Source organism: Nyctereutes procyonoides, unplaced genomic scaffold, assembly GCF_905146905.1.
Source record: "Nyctereutes procyonoides isolate TBG_1078 unplaced genomic scaffold, NYPRO_anot_genome, whole genome shotgun sequence".
Lineage (NCBI taxonomy): Eukaryota > Metazoa > Chordata > Mammalia > Carnivora > Canidae > Nyctereutes > Nyctereutes procyonoides.
Genome location: NW_026575142.1, coordinates 63,379,771 through 63,407,673, shown reverse-complemented (window position 1 = coordinate 63,407,673; position 27,903 = coordinate 63,379,771). Strand labels below are relative to the sequence as shown.

The 27,903-nt window shown below is 38.7% G+C and overlaps 1 protein-coding gene across 1 annotated transcript in view; it reads left to right on the top strand.

The window, feature by feature from the left end:
* The first annotated feature begins 24,046 nt into the window (after positions 1-24,046).
* ZBBX (zinc finger B-box domain containing) overlaps positions 24,047-27,903 on the top strand; it is a 106,224-nt gene continuing 102,367 nt past the window's right edge. The window contains exon 1 of the mRNA XM_055307772.1: positions 24,047-24,114. Coding sequence (XP_055163747.1) covers positions 24,047-24,114 — 68 coding nt within the window. The remainder of the gene's footprint in view (positions 24,115-27,903) is intronic.

The following is a 27,903-nucleotide window of genomic DNA, read 5'->3' as shown; positions in this document are numbered from 1 at the left end:
ATTGTCAACAGTACTTTGAGCAACGGTGTTCAGCACCAAGTGTCAGTATATGTCATCACAAAATTCACCAGTTATAGTACTTGCTGCTATTTCTTGTATGCTGTCTTGTCTTCCCAACTCTTTATTGATTGAAATACCAGTAACAGAATATATTACCCTTTGAAAATGTGAACTTAACCCGTGTTAAAGGGTATTGTCTGAGCGATACTTTCATCATGTAGGAGTTTGGGGAAAAAAAGTTGCCTAGAAACAGTTTTCTAGGTTTCTTCTGATCATAACAGTATCTTTGGATTTCTTATATAGAATATAGATTCTCAGGACTCTTGGAGACACTGAGTCAGTAGTTCTGATGCTGGGACCGGAAATTAGAGTTTTTAACAAGTACCCCCACATGAATCTTATGATGAAGAAACACAACTGTAAGGTGTCTTTGAATTCTAAGGTTCTATAATTCTATTGTAATCCCCTGGGCCACAAAAAACATGTAATTAATGGCTGTATTAAGAATTAGTATTGCACTGATAACAGAGAGGGTGTTCAGCATTGATGTAATTGATCATTGGTAAGCATTTGACAGATTCTTAGGCTCCAATTACTAAGTGCAGTTTAAAGCCAGTGGTGTTTGGATGGTAACTTGGAGGTGAAAATGAATCATTAAAAATAAAGCTATCATATGATTTCACTCATATGTGGAATTTAAGAAACAAAATAGATGAACGTAGGGGAAGGGAAGGAAAAAAATAACTGAGAAAACTGAGAGGAAGGCAAGCCATAGTAGACATTGAACTCTAGGAAATAGTTGCTGCATGTGGGTGAAGTGAAGGGATAAAAGAGTGATGGTCATTAAAGAGGGCACTTGATGTAATGAACATTGGGTGTTATATGCAACTGACAAATCACTAAATTCTACCTCTGAAACTAATAAAAAAGAAAGAAAAAAGGTTATTGTGATTTTCAAAAACATTTCACAGTTTATAAAGGTTTTTATTATGTGCTCTATTTTGAATCTCATCACAATTTGAAGTTGTTAAAGCGCTCTTATTGATATTTAACAAATGTAAAAGTCATGGATGTTTAGAACTTGCTCCCCCTTTCCTCAGCTACTGCATGTGGAATTAAGATTCAAATTATGATCCTAGGGTTCTTTATGATTTTTCCATAGTAGTTGGCTACTTTTCTACCTTCCTGTTCTTGTTGTAAACCCAGCAGAAGAGAATTCACCATTTTATTCCTACATAAAAAGAGTAGTATTGCAAGTGAAACCAGCTAGTACCAAAATTGTTAACTATCTTATGCAAAACATGAGACCAAAAGTGAAATTTTCAAGAATATTATCTCTTCTTAAGAAAGGATTTGAATAATTTCTCTTTTTTTGAAAGATTTTATTTATTTATTTGAGAGAGAGAGAGAGAGAGAGAGGAGAGAGAAGACCATCAGGGAGGAGGGGCAAAGGGAGAGGGAGAAGGAGACTCCCTGCTGAGCAGGAAGCCTGATGCAGGACTCAATCCCAGGACTCCAGGATCATGAACTGAGCCAAAAGCAGCCCATTAAACACCGAGCCACCAGGCACTCCAATTTTAGTAATTTCTAGTGAGCTCAAGAAAATACTCACCTGGTCCAATCTATAAATCCTCATATCTCATAATTTTCCCACACAATATTGACCTTCATTCTTCTAAGTGACACAAGTAAATGGTGTACTTTTGAGAGGGTTGGGGAATAAGCCCTGATGAGTGAGCAAGAACCCTTCAGAAGATGAATTAAAATTAGAGGGATAATCAAACTACCATTGCGGGTGCTTCTAAACTGTACCTTGAGGTCCACCCCAGAATGACAGAAACCAGAATTTCTAGGATTGGGTTCTTTATGAGATATTTATGATACTTGCATCAGACTGCCAGAGAAAGCTTAACCTAACTGTGTATATAGATATAAATCTTTTTTTGAGGAGCTAGTTCTCTAAATATATGTCAAACTTTTGGCAGGTTTCAGTAGCACTATTAGAACAGATCAGCATTAATGAAGAGTTACTTATTTAGGGCACATAGCATTTTGTCTCAGAGGAATTGGGATATCAGATACTTACCTCTCTTTTTGACGGCAGGAAAAAAAAACAAACTTGAGTTTGAGAGATGGACAGCAGCATTTTTTACCAAGTCAATTGTTATTTTCTATTTGATTTCATTAGTCTACATATTTTGGGGGAAAATAAGCAACTGTGTTCTTTGACAGGATTATTAAATCCTAAATTGTGTCCATTTGTATGTGGCTTGTATTTATACAATCAGAAAAGAAAATAATGCCCAAGCCAACAATCTCCAAACAATTTCCAACGAGAATAAAATATTTTTAAAGTCTATAGATAGCAAAAGTTGCTTGGCCGTAATCTATATCAGGCCTAGGGGAAAAGTTGAAAAAGTTGAGAAACACTTTGAAATGTTAAGTTATAGTACAACTCCACCTGATGGAATTCTGTTGAATTTCACTTGTGTTGAGAAACACTATGTGTATACATGTATATATGTGTGTATGTCTATATATATATATGTGTGTGTGTGTGTGCGTGTGTGTGTATATATATACACATATTTTCACATATATATAGGTATTTTCATATATATATGAGATACCATCTGAATTTATATTTGATCACAGTTGTGTGAAGATTAAATGATTAGTAATATGGATAGAGAAAGGGTTGGAAGAAAATACATACAGATATAAACAGTTTTTGATAATGTGTGGAAAACTTAGAGTGAATATATTTTTATATTTAAAATATTTTCCACATTTTCATGTTTGTCTATATACATCTTTATATGTGTAAACTTAATTGTGAAAAAAGTCAGCAAAATACATTTTTAAAAAGTAAGAAACATTTTGTAAAATACCAATGGGCAGTTTTTGGGGGGCTGTCTTCATGATAAAAAGGTTATGCTGCTTAGCTCTTGTATCCTGTTTTTAATTGGTTGTGACTTGTAATCCAATAGTTCAATAAAAACAGAAGTGAGATAATTGCATTTTACTTCCACCTTTTCCATTAACTTGGTTTGCTATTATGGGCAAATAATTTAATATCTCTACTTCGTTTTCTTCAGTGAAATGAGGACAACCACATTAGCTTTTTTTAAACTTTAGCACCAAGAATTATTTGAGGCAATGACTGGAAAGAATTGCTAGTACATGAAGAAAATATTCATTAATATTCTGCAAGATAATATCGTTATTTCTTGGAGCAGTTTAGAAATACCAGCAACCTAAAACTTTTTTGTAAACTAAACCTAAATAAGTAATGCCAAAAAATAAACAAGATCTTGATAAAATCAATGAAAATGAATGAAATACGTGGCAATGGAGATCTGTTTAGTTGAGTGTAAGAAATAATTGGATATGCTTCCTAATGCAGTTAAGCCTCAAGCTGCATATATATATATATATATATATATAGTGGCTTAAATAAGATGGAAATTAATTTTTTTAATGTAAGAGTCTAGAAATGGGCCCAGACTGGAGGACACTATCACTAACATTCCATTGAATGATAAGAATTTAGTCATATAGCCATACCCAGCTTTAGAAGAAGCTTGGAAATGTAATCCCTAAATGGTTTACCATATTATTAGAGAAAAGGGGTAAAAAGATTTTATGTTTTGTTGTTTTGTTTTAGGCTAGGTAGCATTCTGCTAATTACATTTATACTTAATTTGGTTTCTGAGAACAGCCTATGAAATCATTGCATCATCAGGAGGAAACCATATCCTACATTTACTTCCTTCTGATATCATCCCATCCCATTGCTTTAAATTACACCATATGCAATGATTTTCAAATTGTATTCCCAGCTTTGATCCTTGGAGGATAAATAAACTAAAACTTTACCATAATAATAAACTCATCCAACCTCTTGGGTACCTAACATCTCAAATTTAACATGTCAGGTCGAGTAATGGCACCAAAAGCCACCCAAAATCCTGAAGCCAGATTTGATTTCTCCCTTCCGCATGAAGTCAGTCCTTGATATTTCCATTCTGTCTGTCTTCCACTAGTAATAAAAACTCTGAGTTTTAGATAGGCACTTGGCATCTATGTTAAGTTACAGACTATTTTTCCAGCTTCGCTTTTAGTCAAATGTGGTCATATAACTAAGCTCTGTTTCCTTGAATAAAGACTGAAGCCATTCATGAAATTTACAGGTTATGCTTATAAAAGAAGTGATGGCAAATGGAACTCTCATACTTGTACACAAATGTTTATAGCAGCTTTATTCATAACAGATGAAAACTAGACACAATGAAATGTCCATTAGAAGATGAATGTATAAGCAAATTGTGGTATGTCATAATTCAGTGCTAATTTTGTTCTTAGCAACAAAAGGGAATAGACTGCTGATGTACACATCAACATAGAAAAATTTCAGAAACATTATGCTGGGTAAAGAAGCTTTACACAGAAGACAACAAACAGAGTGTTTACATTTATAATAAATTCTTGAACAGGAAAAATTATTCCATAGTAGCAGAAAAGAGATTAGTGGCTATCTGGGAATGTTCACTGCAAAAAGCCCAACAGGAACATTTTTGGAATGATATATATTTTCCATATCTTGAATTTAGTGGTAGTTACACAGGTGTATACATGTGTCAAAATTCATTGACCGTAAACTTAAAATGTGTAGTTTATTGTAGGTACAACCCCAATAAAGTTGTGTAAAAGAAAAGATAGTCTTATTTGTAGTAGAAACCAAATGGTAACAATTAATCAGGTTGAAAAGAAACAGTTCTCACAAATAGAAATACAAATGGCTGTTGGAAAATACTCAAACTCACTATGAATAATAAATGCAAATTTAAAGTATGATTTTTGCATATCAATTATTGAAAAAACAAGGAGGATTCCAGTTTCTGATCTGGCCTGTAAGAAGTTTGGGATTCACCATTCAGTCCTAACAAGTGAAAAGTTGAAGAAAGTGAAAAATCAACAATGCTCCTTAGATCCTTAAGACAAGTAAGCTCACAGGGCAAACCACTGCCTCTAAATTGTAGACGCCTATAGGCAAATACGGAGAGTCACAACTTACTGTAACAGAAACTTCCTTGGGAGCCAGTGTGAAGGTTGGGAAACTTGAACTGTAATTGAGGAATTGTTGGAGATGCAGTTTAACTCGGAGTTAAAAACTCCAGGGGGACCCAGTTATTGGAAGGATGCCTCACTTTTGTGAGTTTTGCCTCCTGAAATTCTACCAGTTTCTCACAATGAATTTTGGAGGAAAATCCACTTGTGCTTCTAGTAGGGCAAGGGGAATTTTATTGGAGTCTAACTGAGCTGGGGGAAAGGAAATACCCAACCCCAGCTGGCTTTAGTCATCCTGTCCCACTTGAAGGGGAGGCAAAACAACTGAGAAACATGTGGGAAGTTCAAAGTTCAGAGGCACAGGCTTAGTGAAGGACAGAAATCTAACTACAGGACTTGAATATTTGCCCCCCTCCCATACTTTCCACCACATTACTAAAGGCCTTACAGCAGCTCCCTTTACCCAGTACATCATGTCCATCTATAAAGAAAAAGATTTACAAGATACTAAAAGGCAAAAACCATAGTTCTAAGGAACAAAGCGAGTATTAAAACCAGACTCAGATATGGCAGGAATGTTTTGGAATGATCAGATTGATAACTTGAAACTATTATTAATATACTGAAGGCTTTAATGGATATAATAGACACCATGCAAGAATAGATGGGCAATGTAAGTAGAGCAGCAGAAATTCTAAGAAAGAACCAAAAGGAAATGCTAGGAATCAAAAATCCTGTAGCAAAAGAGAAGGATGACTTTGATAGGCTTATAAATCGACTCCATTTAGCTAAGAATCTCTGAGCATGAGAATATCTCAATAGAAACCTCTAAAATTGGAAAACAAATGGGTAAAAGACTGAAAAACACCAGAACAGAATATCCAAGTGCTCAGGAGGTGCAAGATACGTGTAATGGAAATAATAGAAGGAGAAGAAAGAGAGAAAGGAACAGAAGAAATATTTGGAACAACAATGACAGAAAATTTCCCACAAATTAATGTCAGATACCAAACTACAGATCTAGGAAGCTTAGAGAATACCAAGCAGAGTATACGCCAACAACTGACGTAGGTATATCATTCTCAAATCATGGAAATCAAAGATAAAGAGAAAACTTAAAACAAGGTAGAGGGAGAAACACCTTACCTAGAGAGAAGCAAAGACAAGAATACTATTGATTTCTCCTTGGTAGCTATGTAAGTCAGAGGAGAGTAATTAGTTAAAGTGTTAAGAAAAAAAATCCCACCAACTTAGAATTCTGTACCTTTAAGAGTCTACCTACTTATGATTAGCACTGGGTGTTATGTCACTGATAGATCACTAAATTCTACTCCTGGAACTAATATTTCACTATGTATTAACTAACTGGAATTTAAATAAAAACTTGAAACTAATTTTTAAAAGCCTATGGAAAGAACTGCATGCTTAAAAAAAAAGAGTTTACCTAGAATTATTCTTGAAAAAGGAAGGAGAAATAAAGAATTTTTCATAGAAACAAAAACTGGGAAATCTGTTTCTAGTAGACTTGCCTTGAAACAAATGTAGATTCAGTTCTTTAGAGAGGAGGAAAATGATATGGGCAAGAAACAGATCTACACGCACACACACAAAAAAAAAGAACAATGGAGAAGGAATAAATAACAGTAAAAGAAAAACTTTTATTTTTCTTGTTCTTAATTGATTTAACAGAAAAGTTTGTTCAAAATGATAAAAGCAAAAATTATACAGTTAAAAGCAAGCATTTACTTTTGCAAACTTATTCATAGTGTGTATATATATACACATTGTTGTATATGTATAGTTATTTATGGCATACACACACACACACATATATACTTGTATATAAGTGAAATGAATGACAGTAATGGTACCATGAAAGTGAGAGAAGAATTAAGATTGTAATTATGAGGTATTCACACTACCCAACAAGGGATATAGTATCATTTGAAAGCAGAATGGGATGAGTTGTACTTGCATACCACAAATACTAGGATAACTACTAAAAATATTTTTAAAAAGGTATAACAGATATGCTAAGAGAGGGGAGAAAATGGAATCATACAAAATGCTCAATTAAAACTACAAAAGGCAAAAAAAGTGGAAGACTTAAAAAATAAGATCAAGAACAAAAGTAAGAAATTTGAATTAGTATCAAATGTTATAGATATTAATCCAACTGCATTAATAATCACTTTGAATGTCCGTGGTCTAAATGTACCAATTAAAAGACAGAATGTCAGAGTGGCTCAAAAAACAAAACCTGGCAAGAGAGGAAGATGGAAGCTTTGGAGGAGAACCCTCCTTATCCCATGAGCTCAATAGAGAACTATCAAATCATCCTAAATACCCAAGAAATAGACTTAAAGACTGATAGAACAAATTCTACAACTAAAGGGAGAGAAGAAGCCACATTGAGGAATGGGCAGAAACATAACCAACCTGTCTGACACATGGAAGAAGACAGAAACTTAGACAAAATGTCAAGATGGAGGAATTTATCCCAAATGAAAGAACAAGATAAAGCCATTGCCAGAGATCTACATGAAATAGGTATAAGTAACATGACTGGTGGAGAATTTAAAGCAAGAATCATAAGGATACTTAATGGGCTTGAGAAAAGAAGACATCAGTGAGACTCTTACCATAGAGATAAAACAGTGAAAAAATAATCAGAGATGAAGAATGCAATAAACGATCTTGGAAATGGCTTAAGACAATGGAGAGTGGGCTGGAAGAAGCAGAGAAACAAATCTGTGACCTCTCTTACTCTGCTGGTGGGAATGCAAATTGACATGAAAAACAGTATGGAGGTTCCTCAAAAAATTAAAAATAGAACTACCCTAAGAGCCAGCAATTGTACCACCAGTATTTACCCAAAGAATACAAAAATACTAATTCAAAAGAATACATGCACCCTGATGTTTATAGCAGCATTATCTACAACAACCAAATTATGGAAACAGCCCAAGTGTACGTCAACTGATGAATGGATAGGGTAGATGTGGTATGTATATATATATATATATATATATATATATATATATATATATTATATATATAAAATATATATTATATATAAGGGGTATATATATGTGTGTGTGTGTGTGTGTGTATATATATATATATATCTATATATATATATATAATGTGATATTACTCAGCCACAAAAAAGAATGAAATTTTGCCATTTGCGATGACATGGATGGAGCTAAGAGTATTATGCTAAGCAAAATAAGTTCGTGGAAGACAAGTATTATATGATTTCACTCATATTCAGAATTTAAGAAACAAAGCAAATGAATAAAGGGGGAAAAAGAAAAAAGGCAAACCAAGACACAGACTTTAACTGTAGAGAACAAACTGATGGTTACCAGAGTAAGGTGTGTGGGATGATCGGTTAAATAGTTGATGGAGATTAAAGAGAGCACTTCTGATGAACACCAGGTGTAGTATGGAAATACTGAATCATTATACTGTACAACTGAAACTAATGATACATTGAATGTTAACTATCTGGAATTAAAATAAAAATTTAAAAGAAAGAAAAAAGAAAAATGAAGCCCAACTATAATGTTGTCTAAAAGAAACCCACTTTAAATGTAAAGACACATACAGATTAAAAGTAAATGGAGGAAGAAATACAAAACATGCAACATTGCTCAAAGGAAAGCAGGAGTATTAAATTCAGACAGAGCTGACTTCAGAGCAAGGAAAGGAGTCAGGACGAAGAGGGGCATTACATAATGATAAAGGGGTCAATTCTCCAAGAAGATGCAACTCTTAACATTTATGTGCCTAACAACGACCGGTTATGTGAGGCAAATACTGACAGAACTGCAAGCCAAAATACATGAATCCACCATTAGTTAGAGATTTCAAATCCCTCTATCAGAAACGGACAGATCCAGCAGGCAGAAAATCAATTAGGACATAACTGAACTTATCAACACCATCAATCAACTGGATATAAAGGACATCTATCGACTACTTTATCCAACAACAGCAGCAGAATACACATTCTTCTAAAATCGCATGGAATTTTCAGCAAGATAGACCACATTCTAGGCCATAAAGCACACTTGAACAAATTTGAAAGAATAGAAATCATACAATGTCTGTTTTCAGACCACAGTGGAACTAAAAATCAATAAAGAATGATAGCTAAAAAAAAAAATCTCCAAATACTTGGAGATTAAACAACAATCTTCCAAATTGCACATGGGTCAAAATAGAAATCTCAAAAGAAGTGAAAAAAATATTTTGAACTAAATGAAGAAGACACAACTTACCAATGGTTGCGGGATGCAGCAGGGCTTTGGGGGAAAATTGATAACGTTGAATGTATATCTTAGAAAAAAAACCCCAAAGATCTAAAATAAGTCTCTCAGTTTCTACCTTAGGAAACTATAAAAATAAGATCAAATTAAATCCAAAGTAAGCAGAAGAAAAGAAATAATAAGAATTAGAGCAGGAATCAATGAAATTGAAAGCAGGAAATCAATAGAGAAAATCAATAAAACCGATTGCTGGTTCTTCAAAATGACCAACAAAATCAATAATTCTCTACTCAGGCTACCTAAGGAAAAATGAGAGAGGACACAGATTACTAATATCTGAAATGAAAGAGGAGTGGATCACTGAAGATCTACTGGACATTAAAAGAATAATCAGTGAATACTCTGAGCGACTCCAGGCATGCAAATTTGATAACCTAGGGGAAACAGAGTAATCCCTCGAAAATGACAATGTGGTGAAACAACACACGAGAAGAAATGGATTTCTGAATAGGCTTGTATATGTCAAATACATTGTATCAATAATTAATAACCTTCAAAACCAGAAAGTACCTGGCCCAAATGGATTCACTGGTGAATTCCACAAAACACTGAAGAAAGAAGTTATACCAGTTCTTTATGATCTCTTTCAGGAGATAGAAGCAGATTCATACTCTGAGGCCAGCATTGCCCTGATACCAAAACTAGACAAAAGCATAAGACAACTACAGACCACTATCTCGTGAACCTAAATGCAAAAATTTTATCTTCAGTTCCATAAATCCTGGGGATCATCCTTTGTTTCTCAGCCTCTCCTCTAATCGATTCCAAGCACAATGATGAGCTTTTCACCATAAATACTGGATCTTTACACTTTCTTTAATATTGCTTCCTAGATCAAGGCCTGGGCCACTAGTATCTCATAGACTGTAGCAGTAACTTCTTAATTAGTCTCCTTTTTGCCAGAGCGTGACTCCCACTTCTTTTCTCTTCCCTTCCCCACTTCTCCAAAGCCCTTTTCCTGTTTCAGTAATGCTGGAAATTTTTAGATTCTTTAAACTTACCATATTTTAACTCACTGTGGGGAAGTTTGCATATTCTTTTTATTTTCCTCTGCCCAGAACATTCCCTAATTTCACCCAACCTCCCCAAAACCTGTCTAGAGCTCCTACTCAACCATCTGGGCCAAACCTAGATAGGACACCACTTATCTTGTGCTAAGAAGCCTTTCTTGAACCTCAACTGTTGGGTTACTGTTATTTGTGCTCCTACAGTATCATGTTCTCACACAGTTTTAGCAGTTGTTATTCTGAATTCTTCTCTATCTCCCATCTAGACTATTTTCTTTCTGCAAAGACAGAATGTAGTTCTGTCTTGTTTATGTGTGTAGCCATTATCCATCAAAATACCTGTTGTGTAGCAGGTCCTCTATAAGTATTTGGTGATTGTCCACAGCTTCACAAAAGCTAGCTACATTAGATGCACAGGGTTTTCTGAGTTAATGTGAAGATGGGTACATAGATCATGTTAACTCAACGTGTGCATAAAAATAGTAAATCTAATCTGTTCTATAGTGGAGGGAGTTGTGACAGCTCCTATGGAATGTTTTGGAAGGAACTTTTGCAAAGGTAAGGTTGTTATAAAATGTTCCACAAAATCTGATGAAAAAAATCTGCCCTTGGGGATCAGAACTGTAGGAGAATAAAGTTGATGAAAGAAAATTACCGTTAGACATCTCATGTCAAACAAACCTTGTAACTCTTGTTTTGTGCCTCCCAGCTTGAGTGCATAAGAGAAAAATGCAAATTTTCCAAATGAAGTACAGCTAACAGTGCATAAATCTCAAGAAGACAGTAGGATACACTTATTAAAACTTGGCAAGGATCAGAAATGAATGACTTTTTCTCTGAAATGCCAGCTTTTTTCTTTTTAAGATTAGCTTTTCCCTAAAGCTACATCAATTATAAATAATTGTCTGCTAGCAAAACTGGCACAGCTAAACTTAAAGCAAATAAACTAAGAAATTAAACTGATTAAAAAATAAACAAGAGATTTTTTTAGCATTTTTTGAGAGAATGGTTTCAAAAGAATGCCAGATGACTTCCCTATCTTTGCATATGTAGGAATATTAATTTAAAATTATGAGAGACATAGATTAATATTCTACTGCTGTTTAAAAGAATTCTCTGGGAATCTATACTTTGGACTTGCTTTTTAAAGAAAGTTTTATTACAGTTCTTCTGGCAGTCGTCTCAGTCTCATTTCTTTGTTCTGAACAACTGAAACCGAGCCACGCTAGCTTAAATTACAAAGGAGAATTTATCTTAAGGATACAGGGGTGTGTCTTAAAACCAAAGGGCAAGGATGTAGCTAGTCTTCAGGAAAAGGAAAGCCTCTTGATAATCCCCTTCCTTCTCTCTTTTTTTTTTCTCTTTTCTCTTTTCTTTCTTTTTTTTCTTCCTGTGGTCCAAATGACAAAATATTGTGACCCTAAGAGTCTCTCTCTCAGTCTCAATTCCACATTCTTGCAAGAGAGAATCTGACTGGTCTAGTTTGGACTCCTGTCCCATAAACCATTAAAAGAGTGGGTTGGGTTGTGAAAACATGCTGCCAAGGCTCACAGATTGCTTCCAGGTAAATGGAGGGGAATAAGTAGCAGATTGTTGGTGTCCACCAGAATTGTTTATCAATTCCTGAATGGAACCAAGAAATATTAGCCTCACATCAAATGAAAGGGTATAGTAAAAAAAATGAAAGAAAATAATGTTATGTTCAACTCAAGGGTCTTTCTAAGGGCCTCATCACAAATTCTAGCTTCACTTCCTCTGGACCTGTTTACATGAATTGTATGTAAACTCTTCCTTCATCTTTGGTTATTCTCCACATGCTGAGACACCCTAACATATATGACCAGCCCCCATCGCATTCCCAATAATTAGACCTATATTTTGCCTTTTTTTAAAAAAATTACTTCTTATTGCTATCTCAGAAGTAAAAACTTCAAAACTGCACTACTTGATCCGGCACCTCCTTGGTCCGCACTCTACGAACTGTTCCTTCTCCCTTGACAATTGCATGTCTTCAGGCTACAGGTGCTGTTGGAGTTTAAGAAATCCCCTTGAATCTATCTCACTTGACCTGTGACCTCTGCATTGATTTATTCCAGACTCACCATTTCTGTCTTCGCCTAATATAACTGCATTTCAAAACTGTCCCTTTGTCTTCTCCTTTTGCTCCATCCTCACATTGGCACCAGTTACCTTTGAAAGATGCTGCTATAAGCATAATTGAGATGGTTGTTTTTCTGTTTTAAGACCAATTTGGGGATTTCCATTGTCAATGGGGTAATGTCTGAGATGCTTTTAAATTTGACCAGAGCACCGCTTCTTATCTGCAGCTCTGTGACACATATACTGTGTTTCAATGATCCAGAAATTCTGGCCGTGCCACAAACATGTCATGTGTTGTTAATTTGTGCATATGGTACTTGGTACATTACATATCAGTTATTTGTAAACTCGCAAATCCCTCGATAGACAGGGGGTTCTTCAAGGGCAGAGGTGCAACCTTTTTTCCTCTGTATCCAGGTCAGGGCAGTGCATGGGATAGAACAGATGTTGAGTAGGTGCTGATGAAATGAAACTGTGCCCATCCAACAAGCCTATACATTTATTTTTCAACTGGGAAAGAACCACACACTGCAGGAAGCAGAAATTTATCACATGCCCTGATGATTTTCCTCTACTTGTGAAACATCAGTAATAATTGCCTTGTGTTATGGAAATTTATTTGCTGAAGAATTCTGTGTCATTGGTGACAGCCAGAAATTACAAGGCTGAGAAAAATTATAAGAGGACAATGTCACCCCCTAACCACAAGTTTCTTCTTTTTCCTTAAGTTTAGCCCTTCAGAAGCACTTAAATATATTTATATCATACTAATTTAGGTTTTTGTGCAGTCTTTTTGTAATTTTATGTTGCCTCTAAAGCTCAGCTATCCTTGACAATTTGAAAAATCCCATCCATATGTAATAGGATGTTATATTCAGTGTCTGCCAAGGCATGAAGGAAGTAGATGCTCCATTTCAGAGTAAGGTTACATTATGGGACTTGTAAAGTGGAGAAAGTAGAAAACTTGTTTTGCAGTCCTGAACTGACCACCAACTTCTGCCTAGAAAAGGATTTGAGGAGCCAAGAAGTAGAGTGAAGGTTGAGAGAGTGCTTTTGGAGAGCTGCTGGCATGCCGCGTCCCATCTCCCTTCAAAAGAGGAAGGCCTGGTGCTATCAAAATATAACTTCAGTAGGTTAGAACATCATGTACCACAGTTTATTTAATTCATTATGAAAGGAACCACCAGGATGGTAAAGCTGGTTCAAAAAATCTTGAGAGGCTAACTCTATATCAAAAATTGACCAAAAATATTGGTGTAAGATTTTTAGGTTAGAGACCGAACTGGTTGATGTATTATTACAGGGCAGTGAATGCCCAACCTCTAGCATTATTTTATCTAAAAGACAGAGAGCTTCACTGCATATCTAGATGCAAATGATAACAAAGCCATAGATGAAAAAATCCTACCAATGAACATGTAACTTTACATAGCCCTATGCAGAGAAGAGTAAATGATAATCACACAGTGGTACATTTTCTTAGAAAATAAGGTAACCTCTGAGTGGGCTCCTAGACTGGGCATTGAAAGGACATGCAATGATTCCTCTACCTTATTTCCAAGTTTTGGGCAATGTCTGTTAACAGTCCCTGACTGTCATTTGAAGCCTGGTAAGACATATATCAGGGGGTCCCTGCAACCGGGGTTGTGGCAGACTGGTTTTGACTTTCCACGTGTGGAATCATAAGTGCAGTTGTTAAACTGGCCGGTCACTGGTGTAGGAACTGAAGAGAGGTGATTACGTTGGCTGTCTTGCACACCCACAGGGTGGCAGTACAAAGTATGCAGGAGGCTTTCCTGTAGGGTCAGGTAGGGGACACAAGAAAATGTAAGAGAAAATGGGTCACTTAATGGTCATCCAGGAGGATCACTGAGACCCCACAGAGAGGAGCAACAATAATCACTGGATACCTAGGGGCCCAGTAAGCAAAGGTGTTAGGAGAATGCATCCCCTGCATCTAGAGCCATGTAGGTTGATGTCCTCAGTGGATGGGGGTGGGGTGGTCTCTCTGGAGAATGGCCTGCTCTAAACACCTGGCAGGCTCAGTACCAGTCAAGTTAGGGCTTCTCTGCTTCAATCCTTATCCTTTCCTGTGATTTCAATGTAGGCAATTGATAAGACTGACGCGCGAACGGATGACGAGGAATGAAAACACAAGCCTCCTTTAAGAGGTTCTTGACTTCAGGCCTCTCTCCATTCAGGAGGCCCAACCATTGAGAAGGGGAAACAATACTGAATCACACGCAGAGTCTGACAATTATATGGAACTGGACATTTTTATTATTCATTTAAGAGCTTTTATCACCTATAAGTGACCAGAAAGTCCCAAGGCCTGCCACAATTTTCATCCAGGCAGCAGGGCACAGAGTACAAAAGAAGGTTACTTAATGAGAGGAGCTTGTGCAACGCAAATGTGTGTGTGTGTGTGTGTGTGAGAGAGAGAGAGAGAGAGAGAGAGAGAGAGAGAGAGAGAATGTCTTTTTAAGCATGACCTTGTAGCTCTCCTTTGAATTCAGTAAGTCTGTGCTCTCGGTTTCTTCAGTGTGGGTAAAGTGTATCTCCACATTGAATACCCCTAGTTCAGAAAACGTGCGTTCAAATCTTGTCTTCATACTGGCATGATGAAACACGAATCTGCAAAAACCCCCAGGAATACTGTGCTCCCGAAACAGATGTGGTAAACTATTTGCAGAATTGCTGGTGTCACTTAAATGCACTCTGCTTCAGCAGAGAGGAAATCCTATCTCTAGAGGTGTCATTGTTTTTACATGTTTCATTTCATTTTGTCACTAATCATGGTTCTGAAAGACAAGCTCTTCATATTTTTCATTTTACTATGTAACTTGGCATGGGCTTATTTTTTTGGCTCTGCTTTGTTTTGCAGAACCGCGCATGAGCTGTTTCTCTAAATATAAGCAAGGTAATATCCTTTTAACGCTTTTGAAAAGTGCCAGAATGTTTTAAACATTACTTTTATGAGTTTGATTTTACTTTGCACTATTAAATGCGTTTCAAGAATGCCTTTTTAAAGTAAAAAAGTGCCGTACAGAAGTAATCCATAGGATTTATGCAAAATGCTGCTATTGATTGGGCCTGAACTGAAGTTTCTTTGCTCTTCCCTCTGGAATGTTCCTGGCCCTGACTGCCCCATGTCTTTTTCTCTCCCTGCATTCTGGGACTTACTTGGCCATCTAACCTAAATTTAAACTCTTAATTATTATTTTTTATTCCACTGCATTGTTTTCAAAGCACCCAACATATATTTATATGTTTGTTTATTGTCTTTCTGCCTCTATTAAAATATGTTTGCTAACAGAAGGGCTAAGTTTTCTTCACTGCAGTATTGGGGACTTTCAACAAATATTTGTTGAATAAATGAATGAATGGATACACACTGAAAATTCTTTCCTGGTAATTTGAAGAGCATGTCTGGAGAACAGTCCTGCATAAGAAAATTCTAGTAGTATTGAATATCCATTTGACACTTGTCATTATACTAGATTTAAAGGAAGGATTTGAGGGAAGGATTTGGTGAATTTATATCATGAGCAGTTATTTAATCGATCACTGTACAGAAGCACCACTGTTTTTTTTTTAACCACTTATTAAGCACCAACTATGGGCCTGGCTTAGTGCTAAAGACTTAATATACATTGTTTCATTCACCCTTCCATGCTAGACCATGTATGGATTTTTATTATTATCTCATTTAACCAATTAAACTGGGTTTTATATCTCACTGAAGGTCATGCAATAGATAATTTGTGGCAGGACCAGGACTCCGACTCAGGTCTGCCTTCATTTCAAAGCCCAGAATCACAGCCATAAGACTGTCATTGTCTTTTCTTATCGATGCTAGTTAAGTTTTGTACAATTAATGCTGCCAGGAGAAAACACTAAATGCATTCTTAAATGAGTATTGACGGAGTATATTAATGTGGAAAGCAATGGTGCAAAGGTCAGTATCTTAACCATAAGAGTCGAGATTATTAGTCTAGTAACAAGATAGATAACGATGTGGATAAGCATAGACATTTTTATTTTTTTATTTTTATTTTTAAAAGATTTTATTTATTCATTCATGAGAGACACACACAGAGAGAGAGGCAGAGACACAGGCAGAGGGAGAAATCGGTTCCACGCAGGGAGCCCCACGTGGGACTCGATCCTGGGTCTCCAGGATCAGGCCCTGGGCCGAAGGCAGCGCTAAACCGCTGAGCCACCCGGGCTGCCCAGCATAGACATTTTTAGACCAAGTGACTGAAGAACCAACCACACATTCTACTTGAAGCATATAAAAACAGAGATCAAAATAAATAAATAAACAAACAAACAAACAAATAAATAAATAGGCACTTGATGGGATAAGCACTGGGTGCACTGGGTGTTATATTACATGTTGGCAAATTGATTATAAATAAAAGAACAAAATAGAAAGGGAAAAGTCAGACTTAAAATAGCATCTAAAGCCTCCCAAACCAGTGTACGCTACCAATACTTTCTTTTCTAGGGATTACAACAGAGATTTTCATAAAAAAAAAAAAGCTATGTTTAAATAAATCTAGAAGAATCTTTTCAATTAACTGAAAAAATAAAAAAAAATAAACTGAAAAAACAAAACAAAACAAAACAAAAAAAAACAACCCACCACCCACCCCAAACTACAGATGTTCAGGAAGTGAAAACTAAGTCGACCGCAGGGGACTGGGGCAGAGCAGTTTGAGAAGCACGGGTTGATGGTTTCTGTCTGTCTGCTCTGTGACCCATACACCCGCGGGTCATATACTCGGTATAAAGAAGCGGGGGTTCCTGAGACCTGGATTCCAGCGTTGATCTGGGCTCTTGTGACCTTTGATAAGCGACTGGACGGAGCACACACGGGGGAGTCCTTAGCGGCTTGGGTGAATTCTTCCTGGGTCTGCCATCCGTAGCTTTGTAAACTGGGGTCCGGATTTCAACTTTCTGTGCCTTAATTTTCTTGGATATAAATCGAGCCGCTGTGAGGATGAATTAAGTATCACAGATAAACTTGGACTAGCGCTTGCGACGCGGTACGAACGCCTCCCGCAGAAAGCCCGCGACCTGCGGAGCTTCCCGGGTCCTTCCAGCCCTCTCGGGGCCCCGCCCCTCTTCGCCCTCCGGCGGGGCTCCCTCGTGCCCTCTGCTGGTCAACAGCGGCCCGGCCAAGCGTCCTGGTTGCCATGGGTACGGGGCTGACGCGGTAACCAGGGAGACCGAGGCGGAAGTTCGGGGAAGCTGGGGCCGGCGGCCGAGAGGAGGGCGGCGGGGGCTCCAGGTGGGGCGGCGGGGGGCGGGGGCTCCAGGTGAGTCGGCGGGGGGCGGGGGCTCCAGGTGGGACGGCGGGGGGCGGGGGCTCCAGGTGGGGCGGCGGGGGGCGGGGGCTCCAGGTGGGACGGCGGGGGGCGGGGGCTCCAGGTGGGGCGGCGGGGGGCGGGGGCTCCAGGTGGGGCGGCGGGGGGCGGGGGCTCCAGGTGGGGCGGCGGGGGGCGGGGGCTCCAGGTGGGACGGCGGGGGGCGGGGGCTCCAGGTGGGGCGGCGGGGGGCGGGGGCTCCAGGTGGGGCGGCGGGGGGCGGGGGCTCCAGGTGGGACGGCGGGGGGCGGGGGCTCCAGGTGGGGCGGCGGGGGGCGGGGGCTCCAGGTGGGGCGGCGGGGGGCGGGGGCTCCAGGTGGGGCGGCGGGGGGCGGGGGCTCCAGGTGGGACGGCGGGGGGCGGGGGCTCCAGGTGGGGCGGCGGGGGGCGGGGGCTCCAGGTGGGGCGGCGGGGGGCGGGGGCTCCAGGTGGGACTGCGGGCGGTGGGGGCTCCAGGTGAGGCGGCGGGGAGCGGGGGCTCCAGGTGGGTCGGCGGGGGGCGGGGGCTCCAGGTGGGACGGCGGGGGGTGGGCTTCCGAGCTGGCAGGCCGGGATCCGAGGGACGGGGCGGGGGGTGTGGGCTGGGATTCGGGGGGCTGGGGCGCTGCCCGGGTGGGTGTCCAGCCCCACCGACTGCCAGCCCCACTGGCCTCAGGAGTGGAAGCTCCTTTTTTCCCTATAAACAGAGAACTTCTGAGCCCCTGGTGCCAGTGGAGTCGGGAACTGTGAACCCTGGACACGACACCAGGGGGTTCCGTCGTACCTGCTCTACAACTTGACTTTTTCTTTCTTTTTTTTTTAAGATTTTTTTTTTTTTAAGATTTTATTTATTCATGAGAGACACAGAGAGAAAGAGAGAGGCAGAGACCCAGGCAGAGGGAGAAGCAGGCTCCCTGCGGGGATCCCGAGGCGGACTCGATCCCGGGCTCCCGGGGTCACACCTTGCCTTTGTGACCTTGTATTACATTACATGGGAGCACTTTGACACCCAAAAGGTTTTCACCGATGTTTAAATATATTGTTGTAAAATTTAGAAGATAATCTGATGCTATACAATTCTGTCTCTAAATTTCCTTTTTTATGACATGTTGAGAGTATGAAGGGGGGAAGAATATGAATGACTCGAATTAATCATTTTAAGTTTGTAGAACAATATTTGGATTTCAAGTCCTAAGAGGAACTAATGGGACTGGGAATAAAATTGTAATTTCTGGCTTTGTCACCAATCTTGGATGGATGCCTCAATTTTTCCCATTCCTAAGATATTCATAAGTGACCACTGAGGGGAATAGTGGACTTTATGAGAATGAGTGGCATAGGTCATGAAAGGGTTCAACCATGAAAGGGTTGGATTTCCGAAAGGTGTGGTTGATAAATTTAATGCTTTCATTGCTATTGACGATCATATGAAGTTTTCAGTTGATACAGAATTAATAATTGTATATTGATTTACTGTTGTGCCTTTAAAACATTTTTTTAAGCTATAGAGGAGTTTATTTATAGTTAATCTGACTCAGAGGTATGATCATTATGTAAAACAGATGAAATCAGAATCTGTGGTTTAAGAAAAGCCTTGATGGCTCCCTCATTCCACTCTCAGGGTAGTTTCTAAGGCTGCCCCTTCCCTGAACCCTGAGCTCTCTGGAGGCCCATAAGGAGCCCGCTGATTTACAGGCCACAAATTAGTGTCCTTTTGTTTGATATCCTGCAAGTTAGGTGGGGATGGGAGAGCAGGGGGATGCGGGGGTGGGGGAGGTGGGGTGGAATTCTCATCATTTAATACAGCGATAAACTGAGGCTCAGAGACCACTTTGACATAAAGGTCCTCTGAAGTTTAACCTAGTATCCATTAATATTACTTATCATTTTTAGTTGGCAAATATTTTAAAAAGATTCCTTGCCCCTTGATATCCACAAGCAAACTTTCTTAATTTTTTCTCAAGGGAACCTGCATATAAAAGGTAAAATCTGGATGACATGGGTACTATTTAGTACCCTGAGGCAATATTAATCAAATATATAGGTTGGCTGAAAGATGAAGTGCAGCTGAGAAGTCAATACCTGATTTACTTTCATGGCCTATGCCAGGTGAAAATGGCATATATTTAGTTAGCAGGCCACTCAGGCATCAGATTGTGCTAGGGATCATGTATTTTTCCTTACATATTTAAAAAGATTTTAATCTTTGCTTTTGGGCCTCAAAATATGTGTTAAAGCAAAGAAAATTCTTATTTACTGGCATTTAAGTGTTCAGGTCTAAGATGATCTGGGTCATTAGAATAATCAACTCATCTTAGATAAGTTTTTAGTTATAGGGACACCTGGGTGGCTCAGTGGTTGAGCGTCTGCCTTTGGCTCAGGTCGTGATCCCGGGGTCCTGGGAAGGACCTGCAAGGAGCCTGCTTCTCCCTCTGCCTGTGTCTCTGCCCCTCTCTCTTTGTCGTTCATGAATAAATAAATAAAATCTTTAAAAAAAAAAGTTTTTAGCTATACAAATTGTCCCATCTCAAAAACAGTGGTTTCCCAAACCTCCCATTCTGCCGGTGGCATCATGGCAAATTCTAGGAGACTAGGGCAACTCTTTATGAATGCTCTGAGTTTCCAGGGTTCTAAATCATCATGATTTCCTGGTTTCCATTCTGTGGTAGCCAGCCTTGATGGTTGGGTTGCATTCCCAGAATGAGATCTCATGTGGAAGGAGAATCCAACCATCATGGACACCTTTGGGTCATATCATGCATGTAGGTGTGGGGAAGAATAGGTTGGGGGTGGAAAAATGATGCGGCCTAATAAATCAGGTAACCAGACAATTTTCCAAATAGCTATTAAACTTCTGGTGTTTAATAATCAGAAAAAAAAATTGTGTCACCAAAGGAAAGGTGGAATGACGAAGTTTGCATAATAAGGAGTTTATCTGTAGTTCCCTGATTCCCTTAAGTGACTAAAGTTTGGGGCTTTGCTGATCTTCCGGCTGACATTGTTATGTCCTTGCTGTGCCGAGAAAGGTGACCGACTCTCTGTTGGTTTTACGAGAGGAAACAGACAGAACAGCATGACTCACAGTTATAATCTTCCTTTTCTCTTCATACAGGAAAATTGGCTTATGTGTGTGACTTGATAAAACATTTAGCTGAGAAGAAGCCTTACTAATTGCATTCAGTGAGGTGAAATACCCCCGAATAAGACCATTGATTGGTTAAATCACATTATCAGCAGAGCTATAAATCTGAATCATCTCATCCTAATGAAATTTACAGACTTTTTTTTTAAATAAGAATTCATTTCAGTCGTCGTGTATTCAGTTTTATGCACAAGTGGACCCTTGAACAATGTGGGGGGGGCATAGACACCACGATCCCCCACACAGTTAAAAATTAAAGATCACATAACTTTTGGCTTAATGTTTTTTGGTAATGATAACAGTGTGGAACTTTTCATGAAAAATTTAGCCACAGTAGACAAGGGTCCAGCGATTGGATTTCCAGATTATAATCAAAAAGAGATACAGACTCTTTTTGAGTAGGATTATTCCCAGAGTTTGTCTGTCTTCCTTCCTTCCTTCCTTCCTTCCTTCCTTCCTTCCTTTCTCTTTCTTTTCTTTTCTTTTCTTTTCTTTTCTTTTCTTTTCTTTTTTTTCTTTTCTTTCGTTTTAAGTGAGACAAAGGTTTTGCCTACAAAGGAGGGGTAGAGAAGATGCACCCTCCCCTCCCCAGAGCAAACCGAATCTTAGTTTCCCAGTGGTATCTTTAGTTTTCTTTGACACTGATTTTAGCTTTGAAAGCTAAGACTTGGTGCTTGAGAAGTGAGTCTAAGTTCTATGTCCCTCCTAAGTATTTCCTTCTGTTGGAATGGTCCACAGTATTGTCTCACTGTATGGCTTTCCCTTTCATTTTGAGTTCTTTGAGGGAAGACACCATGTCCCATTTACCGTTGTGACTAAAGTACCCTTAAAGAGGTCACAAAGGAGTGGCTAAATATTTGTTTATCGAAGGCACAACTATACTTAGTCCTACGATGCGTCCACTAAACTGCTTGCAATATAGAAGTATTTTGTATAATTCCATTTTGGGATTATTTTCAGAGAATAAGTGTCTTCAGAATTTTCTCCAAGGTAGTCAAACTCTATCTACTCTTTCAGACTAAATTAGGTTTTTTTTTTTTTTTGGGGGGGGGGGGAGAATAACTTGAAACGGGATTTGAATGAACAAAGTAGTCGCTCTTGCTGAACAATATCCTTTTTAGTTTTAAATGAGGCACAACAAAGTAGATCTGTGTGTTTGTTGGGTATGTATGGTGGACTTTGCAGACGATTTCAAAAGAGGCATTTTAAAAGTGTTTTGAACAGTGGTTGCATCACTGGAATTATGAGATAGTGTCCCAGAGGAACAAAACTGAAGAATTACTCATTTGACTATATAGACTTTGATGTTTCAAAAGCCTTGCATTTGGTTACTCCCGTTCTGGTGCCTTCTCTCCTGAAGTTTTTGAGCAAAGCTTCTAGATTTATTTTCTCTTCTTCCATCTTAAACTTTCAGTGACTCTCATTAGCTACAGAGTAAATTCCAAATGCCTGAACTTTGCATTTAAAGCCACTCGTTATGGGGCCTCAGCCTACATTTCCAAATGTATGCCTACTTTTCCCCTCCACGCAACCTGCACATCAGCCAAATAGAACCAGTCATTAGTCCCCATTTGAAAGCTGTTTTTCTCATAGTGTCGACTGTTTATCATATCTTCTGTGTGTGTGTGTGTGTGTGTGTATGTGTGTGTGGAGTGGGAAGGGGCAGAGGGAGAAAGGGAAAATCTTAAACAGGTTTCATGCCCAGCTCTGAGCCTGTCGTGAGGCTTGATCTCACAACCCTGAGATCATGACCTGAGCTGAAATCAAGAGTTGGATGCTTAACCAACTGTACTCTCCAGGTGCCCCCCCCCATATCTTCTTATATAGCCTCCTTTCTCCTCAAATCCCCACATTAAATGCTAGCCAGCTCAAGTTCTTTCTCTCACTTCTTATATTATTACATCTATAAATTTTATGGCCTTTATAATTTCTACCCTATTTTATGGCTTTTATATATAGGTTTTATATGCCCTTTTTGACTCTATGCCATTTGAGCCAGAAAACAAATTTCCCTGGATCTTGACTCCTTCATGCCTTTCAGCATGGTGCTTTGCATATAGCAGAGACTTAGTAAATATTTATGGGGGTTGTGAGTAGGTAGCAACACATATATAAACCAACAATATCAAATAGTTTGACCATTTAAAACTATGGACTACATGGTAATACCTTTTATATTTCTTTTTTTTCCTTTTATATTTCTTTAAGAGCGTTCAGCATTTGGAAATTTTTATTGGTATAAAAATCTAATAGTTGTGCACGTGATTTGGTAATTCAGCATTACAGAGTAAATTATTATAGAACCATGAATAATTGGGATATTCAGGAAATAGGGTGTTCTGAATAATTTAATTTTCTGGTTAACTTGGAGTTAGGCAGAAAATCTTTTTTTTTGTTTCATTTCTTGTTAAAAAATTCTTTCTAAATATGCTAATTTCTGATCTTAGGCAAAGAGCATCATTAAAATTTTCTTTGATGAATGAGGATATTAGAGTGCCTTTGGGTAATTATTACATACCTTAATTTTCATTTTACATTGCCATATATGTACAAAGAAAGGTTTTGAGTTTGGATTGTATCTCTAAGTTTCTTTTCTTTTCCCTATATTTAGCCATGGATATTATTTTTGGATAGGAACAAAACCTGATGCATATTTTTATACTCTTTACCACAGAAAGAGCCAGAGAATGTGCTCTGTCTTGAGTGCATTCTTCACTTTCAGCTATTTCCATAGTTTTTTGCTATATCATTATTAGTAAATTTTTAGTTTCATCACATGTTATATTTATAACTTTATTAGTATATAGATCTATATAAAACTTGAATTTAGCATATATACATATATATATTTACTGATTAACCTTTAAGCTTTTTTCTCATAGTGATTTCTGTTTGTAAAACTTGCAACTACACATAGTTTTGAATTTGTAATTTAACTACTTTACTCTGGCATAATTCTTTGTTACTTTTTCAGAAGTTTTTTGCAAATCACAGTAATTTTTGATAATATTAAGACTGGAAAAAAAAAAGACCGTGATCATGGACACCAAAGATTTTATAGTTCTTCCATGGGGAAAACCTGGAAATTCTGTAAAGCTAAGGTACAAGTAAGTGCATACATATTTATTACTAAAATAGAAATAATTGCTAACATTTCTGTACGTTGTATTCTTTTTATATGAGACAATTTAGACTTGAACTTAAATTTGTGAGCTCTTATTTCCATTTTCTTTACATTGGTGTATTTTTATCTATGAGATTAGTAGGTTTGATATAATCTATCATAATTTTTAAAATGAGGACTAAAATTATTTATGCCACCAAATTGAGGTGAAAAGTTATAAGTGAGGTTTGGGTTTATTGACTACTGAAGCAGTCTAACAGAAGGTTTCAGATAGTTTGTGATACTTTTTCAGGCTTAAAAAGGAATCACCCTGAAGAAAATGAAAGGCACTGAAATTTAGGGAGATTATTGGACTGGAAGATCTTTCAATAGAGAATAGAAGGTGTCATCCCAGCACTTCATCTACTAAGGGACAGTATGTTGAAATCACCTTTCTTGGGAAGGGTACCTTACGTCCTGGATTGTCTTGTGGATACATTCAGCTAGCCAAGCCATTTCTGGGAATTTCGTGACATAGCAGGAGTACTGGCAGAGTCAATATACTGTTTCTTTTTGAGGTCATCTAGAGTCACTGGAAATTCCCAAGGCCTGCCTCTCAAGTATCAATAAGGGCCAGCCAGTCTGGGTTAGGGACAGACTGTCGATTTTCAATTTTAGTTTTGAGTTCCCTGAGTCAGATCAATAGTCCTGTGGTTATTCAGTGTGTTCAGAGCCTTCCTAATTCTTCCCTCACTTTTGAGATACTATGAGTAAGAGCATGTGTAAACTGGAAAATGTTACACAAATATATGGCATTCCCAGCACAACTGACCCTTGAACTACACAAAGGTTAGGGGCACTGATGCTCTAGAACAGTCAAAAATCCCTGTATAACTTTTAACATCCCCAAAACTTAACTACTAATAGCCAACTCTTGACCAGAAGCCTTGGAGAACGTAGTCAATTAACACATGCTTTGTATGTTGCATTGTATTATATACTGTATTCTTTCAATAAACTCAGCGAGAGAAAAGAAAATATTACAAAGAAAATCGAAAGGAAAAGAAAATACTATACTGTATTTATCAAAAATTTTTGTGTATTAGTGGACACACGCAGTTCAAACCTCTTTTGTTTAAGATCAACTGTATTAATTTTACCCTTTTTAGGTGGGAGGGGAGCTATCCAATTGCTACTATTACCAATTTTGTTTTTTTGTGTGTGTAAAGAAGAAAAGGGGGCATACATAATTTGATGTTGGTCCTGTGTTTCTAGTCTGTGTTTAGATATATAAAGACCATTTAGCCAACAGACATTTATTAAGTGAGCATGTTCTACACAATGTAGAATGCTAGGGAATGGTGGATATGAGAGGAAGAAGACACAATCTTTGCTCTCAGGTAGCTTGTAGAGGGTATGAATAGATAAGATCACATTTATGAGATAGTAGCAAGCGTGGTGTGATGAGAAAGCCCAAGGGGCAATGAGAACATGGCCCAAGCTGCGGGGGCACAGATGGGGAGGTCTCTAAGCTTTGCTTGAATGATGCAGTTAGTTGGGTAGTTACTGGGGGAAACTTGTGCAAAGGCAGAGAGACCACATAGTTTGGGAAGTGTCAGACACATGCAGTGATTTATGGAACAGAGATTTATAGAACAAAGTTAGAAGGGCAGGACTGTATAGATAGTAAATTAACTTGTACAGTGCACTAAGGAGTTCTGAATTTTTTTGGAGGTGATTAGGTTTCCCTGATCCAGTCATGATCAATATCCTACAAAAGGTAGGACAGGAACACCTACTCTACAGCAATTGCTCTGGAGTTCCCTTTGTCCCCCTTTTCTTATTTGAAGCCTATTTGCATTTGATACTGTCTTAATGATGATCTTAATCTTGTCTTATACATTGGTATTCTCCAGTGTATGTATTCCTCTTTCCCAGCCCCCAACTCATTTCAGCAGGTTGTTTCTGGCCCTTGGATTTGTTAGGCTGACCTGATCGCTGCAGAATTAACCTTAGTTTTCCCCAGTGGCCCTGCCTGCCCCCCTCCCCCCCCCCCCCCCGAGCTCTGTGTCTGAGGCTGTCTCTAGAAGGAACCCTTGTCTTGTTTCAGACCCATAGCATCCCATCAACTTGACCACTTGGTCAGTAAGCAGTCTTTTTTTTTTCTTTTATTTTTTCCAGTCTCATCCCTTTCCTCTACCAGTGGAGTCTTTAGAAACATTAAAAGTTTTCTAAGCAAGGGAGTAACACAATCACAATTGTGCTCTTGAACTCTTCCTCTGAAAGCCATGGAAAATTGTTGTTGGCCATCAAGACTCTGGACAGGGAGACCAGCTCATGTATCCTCAGCATACAGTCCTGAACTGTGTCTCCATCCCATCCCAAAGTGACCTAGGCATCATTATCTTTCTGGTTGCCCAAATAAGAAACCTAGGATTGTCTCAGATTCCTTCTTTGTCCCTTCTATGGTGAGTCACATACTTCAAGTCAGTCTCCAAGTCCAGTTAATTTTATTTCCTTATATTTCTCAAATGCTCCCATTTTTCTCTGCACTGTCTCTATCTAGTCAGACCAGCATCATTGCTCTATTATTAGGATTACTGAAATAGTCTCCCAACTGGCTGCCTTGCCTTGCCTTTCAGCCTTACACCCTCTAATTTCCCATTCTGCAGTCAGAGTGATTTTTCTAAAATGCAAGTCTGATCCATTCTCTTACAATCCTTTGGCAATTCTCATTTCTTATAGAATACAAATTCTCATCATGGCCTGTGTGGCTCTTCATGATCTGGCCCCTCTCCACCTCAGCAGTCCCATTTCTTGCCACTGTTCCCATCCTGTACATAATTCCTGGTCACGTGGAACCTCTTGTTCCTTGTCCCACACATCACCTGTGTCTACTAGTGCCTACACTTCTCTTTCTTCCTAGAACACAGCTCTCACCATTTCCCTGTAACTGGCTAGGTCCTTTCATCCTGTAGGGATCAGCTCAGACTTTTCTTTCTTCAGGAACTGCTCTTGCAGGCCCATCAGCTGGGTACGTGCCCTCTCTGTGCTCAGGTACCTCCATGTTCTTCTCCAATGACAACACCATTATACTCTATTTTGATTACCTTCATGCATGTCTCTGTGTGTATATTCCTGTCTGTACCGGAAGCTCTACTGGGTCTCATATCCTATCACGTACTTTCACATGTCCTATCACCACAGTATCCCAGGGGCTGAAATATTCCTTGTGGAGCAGATATAATGAAAATAGTGCCTCTCCCTCAGTATTTTGCCAGCTTCTCTGAACCTTCTGGCAGCCTTTGCCTTATTTCACTTTCCGTATGTCTCCCTGGATAGTGTCCACTTGGGCACGTATCTTTGGCCCACTTGCTCTTTGGTGACTGTTCCTATAAATTAGTTCCCTTTCTGATCCCCATTATTCATTATTTTTTAATTCCTGGCCTTTGAATCCTTGGGTATGCACAAGGATTATTTGAATATAGTCAAACACTAATATAATAATAAAGGAAGAGATTTAAACTGATGATAGATGAGAAAAGCTAGAGAACTAGGTTGGCATAGGCTTATGGAAGATGGAGTCAGTGACTAATACTGACAAGAGACCAGCAGCATAAAATGAAGGAGATGGCTTGTGTCAAAGTTTGATGAGCTTCAGATATTATTACCAAAATCTCTTCCTCAAGAATCTGTAAAGGGACTCTTCTCTGTCCTCGAAAAGCTCTTTTCTTCTTGTTTTCCTTCAGAGGAAACAATAGGTGGTATTGGCCCAGTTCCCATTCAATCCTTT